The following is a 13708-nucleotide window of genomic DNA, read 5'->3' as shown; positions in this document are numbered from 1 at the left end:
AGGGCTCTGTGCAATGTTCCTGGGTCTAGCTCAGTGCCTGGGGCATGGGAGGCTCCAGGCAGATTTGCTGAATGGAAGAATAAGTGAACCAAACAATGAACTCTGACCACTGGGGAGACACTGAGATTAGTGTCTCAAAAAACAGATTCTAGAGGGAAGTTATTCAGAAATGATGTCATCAGCACTGGATGGAATGAGGGTTCCCTCTTTCACAGGGAGAGAAGCATGGCCCAGAGATATTCCGAATTATCACAACTATCAGAGCTGGAAGGACCTTCAGGGATCACGTAGTGACCAGGGATGTCAAACATGCAGCCTGCGTGCTACTGTCCCCATCCCTCCCCCCCACCCTGCCCTTCCACCTTTCTGACCACAACCCTCCAGGCAACACTGCTGATACGTCTCAGTTGGAACTCATGAGGAAGCCTATTTGCCATTCTTTTGGGGTTGGGGGGAATGAAGGTCCAGGAAAGAGACATGCCAAGGTCACAGAGCAAGTCAGGAGGGGCTGGGGAGGATGGTCAAGGACTCACTAGGTGCCAGGCATGGTACTGAAAGGAATGCCAGATGGCAGAGACCCCAAGGAGCCCCAACAGCTTGAGTAAAAACAAAATGACTGACAGAAGGTCTCCCCGCCCTCTCCTTAGCCCTCCCTGGGCTGCTCCAGCTCTGGAACAGCCAGACAGGGCTGGGGGTCCTGACCCTGTCTGGGAAGAAAGTCCACTCATGCTCTCGGCATCTTGCCATCAGCACCCTAGGATAATACATCACAGGGAGCCGCCCCTCTCCTCTTCCGGCCCGTTAGCTCAGCTCTCCCGGCTCGCTTAGAAACAAAGTGCAAATTAATGGAGAGTTAATCAGCTGAGGAAGGGATATTAATAGACTTGCTCCACCCCCAACCTTCCTGAGCTCTCTTAGGCTGAAGGAAAAGGAACCTGCAAGAAACCTGAGGGAGAACGCTTCATTCTGGGTGCCTAGAGGAGCTTGAAGGAAGGACACAGGACAGAATTTAGGCTATCGGGGCCAGAAGAACACTCAGAGATCATCTGCCGTTCCAGGGCTTAACTGGGGTGCAGGAAACCCCGGAAATCAGCTTCCCTTCCTTTTTTCTGGGGGTGGGTCCACAGATGTCATCAGGGTCTAACAGGACCCAGGGACTCTCTCCCTACAACAGAGTAAGAATCATTGATCTGATCCATGCTCGTTCCTCATTTCTCACCTGGGGAAACTTAGGCCCAACAGTGAGGAGCTACTAGCCCAAGGCCACGTAGCACACGGTGATAGAACCAAACACCTGCTTCCTCCAAAAATACTTACTAAGTTTAGCCTATTGTGACCCTGGCCCTAGGACTCTGGGCACACAGAAACGGAAGGCACTGTCCCTGCCCCCAAGCAGTTGTCAACTCTTGTAAGGGTAGCTGTTCTCCACTCTGTCTGTTTCCATAGTGATGGTACCACCTGACTTGTGAGAACACGGCTCTGACACAAGGCAGCATGGCTCTATGACTGCCACTGGTCAGATAAGGACGCTGTCCCAGTTAGTGGCAGAGGGGTATTAGAACCTCTTGTCCCTGTATCCCAGCTCAAGGACTCTGGAATGGGTCGTGTCTGGTCCTTGGCAGGAAGGAAACTATTACAATCAGTTTCTTCATTCAACACATATGATTGAGTCTTTTCAATGCACAAGGGCCCCACAGAAGAACAAAACTCTTTTTGTCCTCAAGGAGCTCGAAGCCTGAAGGTCACAGGCATGCACGTACACAGGATGGGAGCCCAGAGAGGAAGTCACTGACCACCTGCCTTAGGAGGGGCTAACATGACAGCTGGGTGTCAAAGGATTTATTCATATGATAAATATTTTTTAAGCCCCAAGAAAGTGCCGGGCTCCATGCAGAGCCCTGGGGATATAACAGTGCACAACGCTGTATCAGCCCCCAAGCTCAGGGGGTTTATGATGGGGGAGGGGGGCAGGGAGGAATCAGGCACTAATCACATAATCACCGCAGAGGCGCACAGAGGCGCACCCGGTGTGTATGGGTGCAGCAGAGGTGGAGTGCGGGCCATGAAGGGGAGAGGGGCTGGGTGGGCAGAGTTCTGCCTCATTAACCATCTGTGAAGATTCTCCTGCCTTCCTTGCTGTGCTAAGAGCCCAAGGGCCATACCAAGGCTGACTTGTGTCTCAGACCATTTCATGCACATAGTAGGACCTTGGCAGGAGCTTACTAGTGGGTCTGGCCAGTCTCTGAGTAGGTGAGGCCTGTACCATCTAGGTGGGGATGGTCTCCCCGCAGCATCTAAACCCCTCTCACTCATCACCTCTCCATAACCTGAAAGCATTTCCTGGAAGTTGGCCCCCTCTGAGGGAGGAGGTAGCACAGCGTAGTTAACCCCATTGTTGTGAGAAAGAATGGACATCCTGGGAAAGAGCCAGAATTAGAGCCCAGCCCTGCTGATCGTCATAGGGTTGGCAAAGAGGTTATACAACAGCGAGGGGTTTGGGGTCCTGTGTTAGAGTCTACACTCTGACCCTTCCTAACTGTATGGTCTTGGGCAAGTTACTTAACCTCTCTGAGCGTCACTTTCCTCACCTGTAAAATGGGTTACTAATAGTTTTTCTACGGACAGGTTAGAATAATCTTGGGAAAAATCCAACTCCTTAACATGGCCCGGAAGAGCCTGCATGATCTGGCCCCTCCTAGCCCACCTCCACCCCCCAACTACTTCCTGGCACCGTCCCCTTAGCTACCGCTCCAGCCCTTCGGGTCCCAACACAGCGAGCTTTCCTGCTTCCTAGCTCTGTGATCATCACTCGTCATGTGGCTCCTCCTCCTCCTTCAGCCGAAGCATCTGTCCTCGGAAGGGCCTTTCCTGACCACCCAGCCTTTAGATGCTCTTCTCATCCCAGGTTTATTCCTACTGTGCCCATGTCACAAGTGACCTCTGTTGGTTTATGTATTACCTGATCTAGGGTCAGTCTTCCCTCTAGACCATAGAGTCCACTGTTGAACACAGTGTCTGACACATACAGGGAGCTCCATAAACATTTCTAGAAGGAATGCTACAATCTGTCAGGAGTACTATTTGAGATGGTGCTCTTGGCACACTGACTTGGCACATGGTCTGTTATTATTATTGTTGTCGCTATTGCTATTATTATATTGCCAGACATCATCATCATCATCATCCTGCCAGACAGACACAGGGAGCTATGGCTTCTTCCCCCAATCTTTATAGGGGAGCATATTTCAAGGAAAGAATAATGAGTCCAAATGTACCCATCACCCAGCTTCAACGTGGCCAATCATATTTCACTTATTACCCTCCATGCCGTGCACCCACACCCACAAACGCAAATGCATGTAGGGATTGCTTTATTCTGATGCAAATCCCAGACATCACATTACCCCGTGTTCGAGGCCTTCTTAAAGGAAATGTGCCTCCAAAGCTGAGAACAGAGGCAGATGCGTAGATATGCACTGCGGTTCTTGGCACTGCCTCTTTTTAAGGAACCTCTAGGCTCCAATTGAAAAATGGAGATAACTATACTCCTGTGTGTGAGTTGTTAAGAAAATTAAGCGAGTTAATATACACAAACAGGGACAGTCCTGCCACAGAGAATGTGAGTCACTCCCATTATGGCGTCAGCATGGTTATAAAGCTCTGGCTCAGGAGACAGGCAAACTGGGTTTAAATCTAGTTCAGCTACCGACAAGGTAAATCACCCTGGGCCCGTGACTAAACTTCTTCAAGCCTCAGTTTCCTCATCTGTAAAATGGGGCAATCATCTCACCTGCTGCACAGGGTGGGAATGAGAGTTCACTGTGACCATACAGGGAAGGGAGGCCTTGGAACCCGCTCTGGCTCACAGAGGGCCTCGGTTCTGACCGGGGGCATAGAGAGAGCAGCTCTTCCGCGCCCTCACTTCCCAGGGGCGATAACACAGCCTGGCAAGGGGACAAGAGCTGCCCAAGATCCAGTGTAGACCCGGGACAAGAGACAGGGTCCCAAGAGCTTTGGTGATGAGACTTCTTTGCATGAGCAAGTGTAGAAGAAGATGGCTCGGGGCAGAGCCGGGCTTTTAGGGGGAGAGAGAGGCAGCGAGGTTCCAGAGGGCATACCTGGAAGAGCTCCGGATCGTCGGGGCTGTACTGGCTGGGTTCGGTCTCGGAGTTCTCCGGGCGCCACTGCAGCTCCTCAAAGCAGGTGGCCGAGTCGAAGTCGCTGGCGTCCAGCTGGGAGAGGTCTAGCTCCGGAAAGTCAGCGCAGAGTTGCTCCTCCCCAGATCCCCCGCCCTGAGGAGACAGGAAGGAAGGAGGCGGGTCAGAGCTGAGTTTGGTTAGACCCCAGCAGGGACCCTCTTACTCAGGATGCTGCCAGTCTGAACCTGTGGCTGCCTTTGTCCGAGGCCTGATTTTGCCAAGCGACCAAGAAATGTAAAGCAGCATCCTCTTGCAACTGTCGAACCTACCATGAGCTAAGTCAGGCCCTGGCAGTACAAATCCCCCTTCCTGCTGCTCCGTCCCCACCTCCTCTGCACTCCTATACACCCCTCAAAGCCCTGCCCGCATAGCACCTCTATTCTCTTACCAGAAATATTTTGTTGAAAACTTTATTACAACCTATAAATAGAGATCTATTCCTTTATACAACTGCTTCCACCTGAAAGGGGATTTGCGGAAGGCAACAACCCCTCTATATGAATAATGAAACAACAAAAAGCAATAATAACAAGAGATGACATCATTGAATGATTGCTATGTTTTGGAAGAACACTCACCCATGTTCCCAGGAATATTTGTAATGTCTAAAGTGTGAAAGACCGCCCATCAGTAGACAATAGGTAAGTAAAGCTATAATCACCTATATCATAAAACAGTGCTGTTGAAAAGAATGAGGCCGTTATGCATGTTCTCCATGGCATGTTAAATAAAATACTAAACTGCAGAATATCAGCAAGTAAGATATTACCCCACACGTGTAAAGAGAATGGGACAGACTCAAGCTACACACTTCTCACGATAATACGTATGAGAATACTGTGCCAGTACACAGGAAAAGGTCTAGAAGGCCATAAACCCACCTGCCAGTGGTGGGTGGGGTAGAAGGGAGTCATGGAGGACCTGGTAACAGTACCGACCGAACTGATGCTTCTCAGAGGGTGGTCCCAGGACCGGCAGGGGCAGAACCACCTGGGAACCTATAAGAAATAATGCAGATTCTCAGGCCTAACCCCAGACCTGTGGACTCAGAAGGTAGTCACCTTCTCACTCTGGTCTCCCAAGTTTAACAGTTACCAACAGAAGGGCTGCCTTGCAGATGCAGAAACAGCCTGAGTGGGGAGGCTAACACAGAAACAGGACACCACAGGCACTGGGGTCTGGCAGACCTGAATCATAATCCCCATTCGCCAGCTGTGATGCCTTAGGCAAGTCCCTTCACCTCTCTGAAGCTCAACTGTCTCATCTGTAAAATGGAACAATAACTGTCTCATACAGTTAATATTAAAGGAGGCAGTGCCGTAGCCTGGCTTGGTAAGTTGCTCAATAAATGGTAGCGAGCAGTAATGACAACAAATTTTTAAAAATAATAAGAACAACAGAGTTTCATGGCAGGCAGAGGAGGGTGGAACCTCTTTAGAGAACAGAGACAGGCTTGTGTGACACTTAAGAGAAATAGGTTTTATCCAGACCTTTTCCTTAATTGTTCCCACTTACTAGGCCTCATAAATTATGAATAAATGTATATTATTAGCTCAACTTGACACAGGAAAAAGGCTTTTATCCGAATTTGGGTCAAATGTCTTAATTGGCATTTTGCAAGAATCCTGCACACACAGGCAGCACCGGGGCTGGGTTCTCCCAAGCGGTCAGTCCCTGCTCTCAGGCCAGGCAGCACGGTGCCCAGAGAGTATGTCTCCAGGGACATCCCTGACCACGCCTGCCCTCCATCTGCCCGGTCTTTCTCCAATCCACTTGTGTTCAACATCCATGAATATTAAGTCCTGCGTCACTCCAGTGAGGATTCTCAGCCCCCTCCTGGGGCTGCGAATCTTCCCCTGCCCAGTTGGACTATGGGGGTACAGTGGTCTTGACTGTTCTAGACGGATGATTGGTTTGTTTCTAGTTTTTGGCTGTGATGAACAAGCCTATAATACGTGTGTACAAGTCTTTGTGTGGACCTATGTTTTTATTTCCCCTGGGTGAATCTCTAGGAGTGGAATTGCTGGGTCATATGGTAAGCGTATGTGTGACTTGATTAAAAACTACAAAATTGGGCTTCCCTGGTGGCGCAGTGGTTGAGAGTCCGCCTGCCGATGCAGGGGACACGGGTTCGTGCCCCGGTCCGGGAGGATCCCACATGCCGTGGAGCGGCTGGGCCCGTGAGCCATGGCCGCTGAGCCTGCGTGTCCGGAGCCTGTGCTCCGCAAGGGGAGAGGCCACAACAGTGAGAGACTCGCGTACCACAAAAAAAAAACAAACTACAAAATTGCTCTCCAAAGTGGTGGTGCCGTTGCACACTCCCACCAGCCGTATGAGTTTCTATTGTTCCACGCCCTCAACAGTACTCGGTGTTGTTAGTATTTAAATTTGAGGCGTGCATGATAGCGGGGGCCTACAAGCATTTATTAAGTGCTACCGTGAGTCAGGCACTGTGATGTTTAAGACTCAGTTCTTTCCTTCATTTGTTGACATCTCAGTGGGGGAAGAAAACACATAAATATTTCATTACAGATTGTGCTAGTGCCACAAAAGAAACAAACCAGGTGCACTGACGGAGGACAAGAGAAGGAGGGGAATCTACTTAGACAGGGTGACAAAAGGCTTCCTGGAGGAGCTGACGTCTGGTTTGAGACCTGAAGGAGGAGCCAGGCAGTGGAAAATGTGGAGAAGCAGCTTCCAGGCAGAGAGGACCCAGCAAAGTCAAAGATCCAGGTGGGGACCAAGCCTAGAGAATGGGGTACTGACCAAAGGCCAGTGAGGCTGCAGCTCAGCCCTAGAGTAGGGGGAGGGAGAGGATGCCTTCAGAGATGCGGGTGGAGGCCGGATCAGGTAGGGATTGAAGGGATTTGGGTTTTGCGCCAAGTGTGATGGGGGTGGGAAGCAGGCAGATGGGTTAGGCTGGTGTAACATCCAGGAGAGGAGCAGGTGGTGGGGCTGGGAGGACAGCACTGAGGGCCTGTGGAGCAGGAGGGAAGGCCAAAAGTCGACAGACAAGGATGCTAGGCAGCTAGGGCCTCCCTGGCCAGCAAAGCCCCAGCTATAAGCTCTCTGGGGAGCTCTCTCTATATGTTCTAGAACCAGCCCGTGCTAGTAACTCAGAGCAGCCACCTCTACAGGACTTGCTTTTTGAGTTTTAGAAACAGCTTTTAAATCAGAGTTCCAGAATCCCAGACCAGCCAGGAACCAGCAGCCCTGAGAGGCTGTCCATGCAAGTCTCTGTGGACAATTCGGGAGACCGATGCGCCTTCAAGAACTAGTTATGGAGATGTGTGCACAGTGCACGTGCGTGCAAGGAATTTAGACTCAACTTCTAGCCCTTCACAGACACAGGTTGGTCTACCTACTTCACTTTGCACCTATGGAAACTGAGGCCCAAGGAGGATAATGGATTTGCTCAAGGTTATCCAATGAGTGTCCTTCCCATGAAAGCCATGCCACCTCCTTTACAAAATGCCCATCAAGTGGCCATGACTACTGCACTTAATGATTACCCAGAGCAGCTTGACATACTCAAAGTGTACCCAGGGCATAAAAATAAAGAAACCTCGGGCTTCCCTGGTGGCGCAGTGGTTGAGAGTCCGCCTGCCGATGCAGGTGACACGGGTTCGTGCCCCAGTCCGGGAAGATCCCACATGAGCGGCTAGACCCGTGAGCCATGGCTGCTGAGTCTGCGCGTCCAGAGCCTGTGCTCCGCAACGGGAGAGGCCACAGCAGTGAGAGGCCCGCGTACCGCAAAAAAAAAAAAACAAAAAAAACAAAAAAAGAAACCTCAGCTTCAAGGCCTTGTCAATTACGGCTGAGGCCACTCTCCAGCTAAAAACCATTAAGCATTGCATTAATAGTGATTTCTCTGGCCCTCTCCATATTTAGAGAGGCTTTTGAAGCGGTGCCTCGGGTGACCCAGCTCTCTTTTGAAAGGTCTGACTTGAGGCCTTCCTGTTCTGTACTGGGCAGCCCCAGCAGGACCCACCCATGGAATGGGAGGTAGGGGGGTCACAGCACAGGCTAAGCCACTGCTATTACTGAGCACTTTCTATATGCCAAGGGCCACACTAAGTGTCTTATATACATCCTCTCAGCAGATTCTTATAACGACGCTACAGGGCGGGGGTCACTGTCCCCATGTTACTAATCAGGAAACTCAGAGATCCAGTCACTCGTATTAGTTTGCCAGGGCTGTCGTAAAAAAACACCACAGACAGTGTGGCTTAAACAACAGAAATATTTTTCCTCCCAGTTGTGGAGGCTAGAAGTCTGAGATCAAGATGCTGGTAGGGTTGGCTCCTTCTGAGGCCTCTCTGGTTGGCTAGTGGATGGCATCTTGTCCCTGTGTCTCTTCCCGTTGCCTTCCCTCTACATGTGCCCGTCTCTGTCCAAATTTCCCCTTAGATTAGGCCCACCCTAATGACCTCATTTTAACTTGATTGCCTCTGTAAAGACCCTATCTCCAAATAAGGTCGCATTCTGAGGTACTGGGGCTTACGATGCCAAGATACCTTTGTATGGAGGACACAATTCTACCCATAGCACCCAGGGTCCCAGAAAGGTAAAGCTGAGATTCAAAGCCCAGGTCTCCTGGCTCCCTAACAAAGCCTGTGCCATTGCCCCACATCCTGCTTCTGAACGTGAGAAGGAACGTCTAAGACCATTTATTCCCATTTATGGTTGGGGAGATGGAGCTTTGGGAAAAGTCTGAGAAAGACCTAAGTCACAGGGCTAGTCTGTAGCTGAGCAGGGACAGGCCTGGGGCCACATGTGCTGCATTGCGCACCAGCCCCGCATGCACAGGCCCCTGTGGTCCCCACCACCAGTCTGCTCACACCCCTGACACGCTCGGGACACCCCCCTCTGGTTGCAGAACCTTCTGTATCCATTCCTCCAGGGACACTACACTGCTGATCTGAACGGGCTGTAGCTGCCCCAAGCCAGGGAGATAAAACGCCCCGGCAGTGGATTAATGGTGCTTCATCCAGATTCTAAGTTGCTTCACCGGAAGCCTGGCTATCTTGTCACAGATCGATTCCCTGTTTAAGAAAGAGTGCATCTTCAGGAAAAATTGGTGGCTCCACTTCACCGACTACAATCAGCAAATCACCTAGCTTAGTGCCTGGCCCAGAGCACATTCTCAGAGTTACTGAGTGGAAGGAGCAGGAGAGGGGGAGGGGGGGCTGCACTAACAGGACTTGGGTTCTGGGCCTGCCCCCACTCACTATGCATCCTTCAGTGGGTCACCTCCTCTCTCGGGTTCTCACTGCCCCCTCTGGAAAACAGACCATCAAACACAAAGATCCTACGGACCCCTCTTGCGCAAGCATCTACAAGTACAATTCCGTACTGTACTTATCCAGTTTCTGTGATCCACATAGGCTTTACAGAGGGAGAGACAAAGACGCAGAGAGAAGGTCTGTATTGAAATGGAAGGAGGCCTAGAGAAGAAGGATAAAGGGCTAGGCCTGGCTTGGCTACTAACATTAATCATTTGTGGTCAGGAACCTAACTTTTGCCGGCTTAGTTTCTATTGACAAAATGGGGATAATAAAAAAGAATCCTATCTCACGGTGTTCTTAGAAAGATAAAACATCACAGGTCAGGAGCCTGGCACGTGTCAGACACCCCGTGAATGGTGGTCACAGATACAGCATTTATAGTAGACATTCAAGTGATGTTCACAGCTATGGTCTCACTGGTGCCTTCCCAAGATACGGGAAGTAGGCAGTGGTCAACGTCCCCACTTGACTGATGGGAAAGCAGGACATCTCAGAGGGTCAGTGCTTCATGACCCATCTGCTCAGTCCTAAACCCGCGGATGCCCTCAATCCTATGTTCCTTCAACCTCCACCAGCCCCCATTCCAGTGTTACCATCGCTCGCGGCTTCTCTTGGCGGGCGATCTTGCCCTAACAGCCAGACCACGCTGGCTCTCTCCGGGCCTGCCCTGGAGCGGGGGAGCAGGGCTCCCACCCAGGCCTCACACACTTCTTCACTGACATCTTGGATGCCCTAAGTACTGCCCTACAAAGCATCCTTCACTGACAAGAAGTTGTATTTGATGGTCTGGGGCAAGTTTTCCCTTTAAATTACTGTTAGGAATGCCCAGACTGGCCTGGGCATGAGATCTGATAGGGTGGTAGGTACCTGGCACTGGGCTCACCTTTCCCGCCTCCCTAACTTGGCGGATACCAGTAACCAAACACGGCTCTACCTCCCACTGAGCCCCGAGCCTTCGCAACCCAGAGCCTTACCAGCCGCTGCTGATTCATTAGACCCAGTCTGCTCTAGACCTATGACCCTGTACCGCTACTTGCCTTCTAGGAAGGAAGTGAAGTAAGTATTCATGATGTCCCCACAAAGCCATTTCATTATACAGATGTTTTCCTTTTTCTCCTCCTACGTCTGTTATTTGGCTGGCCTCCCACCCATTCCCCTTCCTAATGGTGGCAGCCCACTGATCTCCTTGGGGAAGTCATCCCTCCCCCGAATCCAGGTGGTCCAGGTAAGCACAGTCTGGCCAATTAAAGGGTCTCATCCAGTGACCACAGCAACTGGTTCACAGGGGTGGGTCAGAGTGAACACCAGGAATGTGCTGGAGCGCGTGGACAAGGGTGCTGAGCTGGCTGAATTTAATTCTGGAGACGCTGTGAGCCATCTTTGCTCCCACCTGGGAAAAGCCTGCCCAGCACAGGGAATGCAGAGTCAAGAAGCAAAGAGAGGGCTCCCCTGGTGGCGCAGTGGTTGAGAATCCGCCTGCCGATGCAGGGGACATGGGTTCGTGCCCAGGTCCGGGAAGATCCCACGTCCGTGAACCATGGCCGCTGAGCCTGCGCGTCCGGAGCCTGTGTTCCACAACGGGAGGGGCCACAACAGTGAGAGGCCCGCGTACCACAAAAAAAAAAAAAAAAAAAAAAAAAGAAGCAAAGAGAGATGTATTCCCAATAAAAATAATTCAAACACTTGGATACAGCTGTGCCTGAAGCCAGTATATTCCCTGTACTCCACAATTATGTGAGTGAATAAGGTCCCTTTCCAGATTATGTGCCTGCTGGAGTTTGTCACCTATCAATGAAAAAGTTATGACTGATTCATCTCTCTTACATCCAAAAAAAAAAAAACCTAAGCTTCCCACTGTCTTCCAAATTAGTACAAAACTCCTGAAGATGCTTCCAGGAGAACAGTAGGAAGAGTAATTGATTTTTAGACCTCAAAGAAATACTACAGCATCCTCGTAAGACTCAGGAGTCACAGACACAAAATTAAGCTCCAGGAAGAATAAGTACAAAATACAGGGGCTCTGAGCTCAGCCTAAAAGAACAAAACATGCTGAGCTTAAAGATAAATCAGACCATTGAAAGGATCTCCCACCCAAACACTCAAGGCTAAGTGTCTCAGAACATCACGGAGGCCCTTTCCACGCAGGAGCATCTGGCCCCAGGCCTGCCGAGCACAAACGCAGTGATGCTCAGCGCTTTTCAGCGGGGCCTCAAGCCCCAGCTACGCAGCTACCCGCTCAGGGCTTAGCGTAAGGTGATTTGACAGAAGGTCACCAGGCCTGGCAAGAGTGGGTCCTCCAGCCCAGAGAGCAAAATGGGTCCAGTGCTCAGAACTGGACTACAAGGCCAGGCCGGGAGGACGACCAGTTACCAGTGACCTTGGGAAGGCAGCTCTTCTTGGGAGGCAAGGCAACAGGATGGAGGAAGTGGGGTTCCTGATATTTCTAAGTGCCAATTGGCCCTAGGATATCCACCTCAGGACGTGAGGGAGGACTCAACGTGGAGCCTGTCAAAGTCTTCATCATTTTGGGCAGTTTTCTGTTACTTGCCGCCAAACCTAATCCTTACCAGGCCCTCTCAGGCCTTTGGTACAACAGACACTCCCCTAAGTAACCGCCTGGGTTAACCAACACTCTTCATCCCCTCCTGTAACAACACACATTACTAAGGCCCAAGGCGCCCCGGAGTCTCAGAGACAAACCTCCAGGTCAGGCACACATCTGTCTCCAGCAGCATTGCTTGTTCAATGTCATTTGTGTTTCTTCCCAAACCCATTTGTTACTATAATTACAAAGTTTTGTTTTGTTTTGTTTTGTTTTGTTTGGGGGGGGCTCACGCCACCTGCAGCATCCTAGCTTCCCAACCAGAGATTGAACCCGTGCCCCCTGCAGAGTCCTAACCACTGGACCACCAGGGAATTCCAATAATTACCAACTCTAAAGAAATGGTTCATCAACAGAAAATATGAGTATAAAAGAAGAGAATGCGACGGCAACTAAGTTGAAGGCTGTGGAAGGACTCAATAAAGTTGAGCTGTTTTTTTTAAAAAAAAAAAACACACAAAAACCCTGCTGTCAAATTATGTGTGGGTGAGCTAACAGTGAAAGATTAGGGAGGCACTGGCAAGAATCTGAAGGATTCTGCACTTAGATTGCTTGAGTCTAAATTCTTAATCCAACTGAGTGAATTCCCAATCTGGAAATAGGAGCCCTGGCAGCGTGGGTGTGGACCAGGCAGGAGAGAGCGCTTGGGATTTCAGCGTCGGCAGCACAAGCAGTCCTAGAGCGAAAGACTGGCAATAATGAACGTGCATATGCCATATGGCTTCATTAAACAACAACGTTAGGTATTACGTTTTATGATTTCGTACTCTCGCTGACTTTTTCCGAGGAATTCCCCTCTCCAGCCCTCCACCCACCCCACCAACCCCCAGCTGTAGTTCCTGCTCGTCATCAGATAAGGTGGCTATTGGACATGGATTGCAGCTTGCATCGTATAGGAAATAAATCCTTACAGTGGACTCCCAGAAGACAGAACTGGGGCTTTTGGCAATGGAAGAGCCTGTGGAAATACTTATAGAGATGACTCTCTTATTTTGCAGATAAGGACACTGAGGCAGACAGTCTCCTGGGACAGGTGTTATCTTGGGCATCTCCTTTCCTCCTCCCTGTTGCCTGCAAGCAGCCCCTTATCCAATAGAGATCCCTAAGGTCTCTCAGAGCTGTGCCTGGGCCAGGTTACCTGGGGTGGAGCAGCTCCTGGCTGTCTTGGTAGGTGGTGGGCACTGAGGTCTAAGAGGGCACCATTGGCGCCCCACACCCCTGCACCCCACTGTGGCTGCACAGATCCTGGCACCTGTCAGCCAACATAGGCTGCCCCTGGCCCAGGAAGGTGGTGCTTTCGTTTATTTTAAAACAGTAAAAGGGTGAAGTATATTCTGTGACACGAGTGAGCGAGAGTGAGTGAAGGTGTTTCAGGGGCAGTGTCGTCCGCATACTGTGTTCGCCTACAATTGCTGTCAATTTTATGCACTTGAATTCAAGGGCCTCTTCAATTCACAGGAGAGCGGCAGGAAAAGCGCTTTGTGAACTGCGAAGCGTGTGCAGGTATCCACCTGCTGTTAAGACTGGTTAACAGTCCCTTTCCATCTCCAGGGACCAGCCTCCCTCATGGAACTGCTGTGTGGCTTGAGTTTCCACCCTGGGGCCTCTGTGCTGGCAGC

The 13708-nt window shown here is 50.6% G+C and overlaps 1 protein-coding gene across 4 annotated transcripts in view; it reads right to left on the bottom strand.

Moving 5' to 3' along the window:
* PPARGC1B (PPARG coactivator 1 beta) overlaps nt 1–13708 on the bottom strand; it is a 113944-nt gene that overhangs the window by 30177 nt on the left and 70059 nt on the right. For 2 of the 4 annotated variants that reach the window (XM_067732233.1, XM_067732234.1), the window contains exons 2-3: nt 5081–5197; nt 4119–4292 (exon numbers count right to left, since the gene is read on the bottom strand). In XM_067732233.1, coding sequence (XP_067588334.1) covers nt 4119–4292; nt 5081–5197 — 291 coding nt within the window. The remainder of the gene's footprint in view (nt 1–4118; nt 4293–5080; nt 5198–13708) is intronic. The other 2 variants (XM_067732235.1, XM_067732236.1) reach the window with 1 other exon arrangement.

Source organism: Pseudorca crassidens, chromosome 3 (assembly GCF_039906515.1).
Source record: "Pseudorca crassidens isolate mPseCra1 chromosome 3, mPseCra1.hap1, whole genome shotgun sequence".
Lineage (NCBI taxonomy): Eukaryota > Metazoa > Chordata > Mammalia > Artiodactyla > Delphinidae > Pseudorca > Pseudorca crassidens.
Note: the sequence above shows the minus strand (reverse complement) of the source record. Positions and strands in the feature narration are given on the sequence as shown.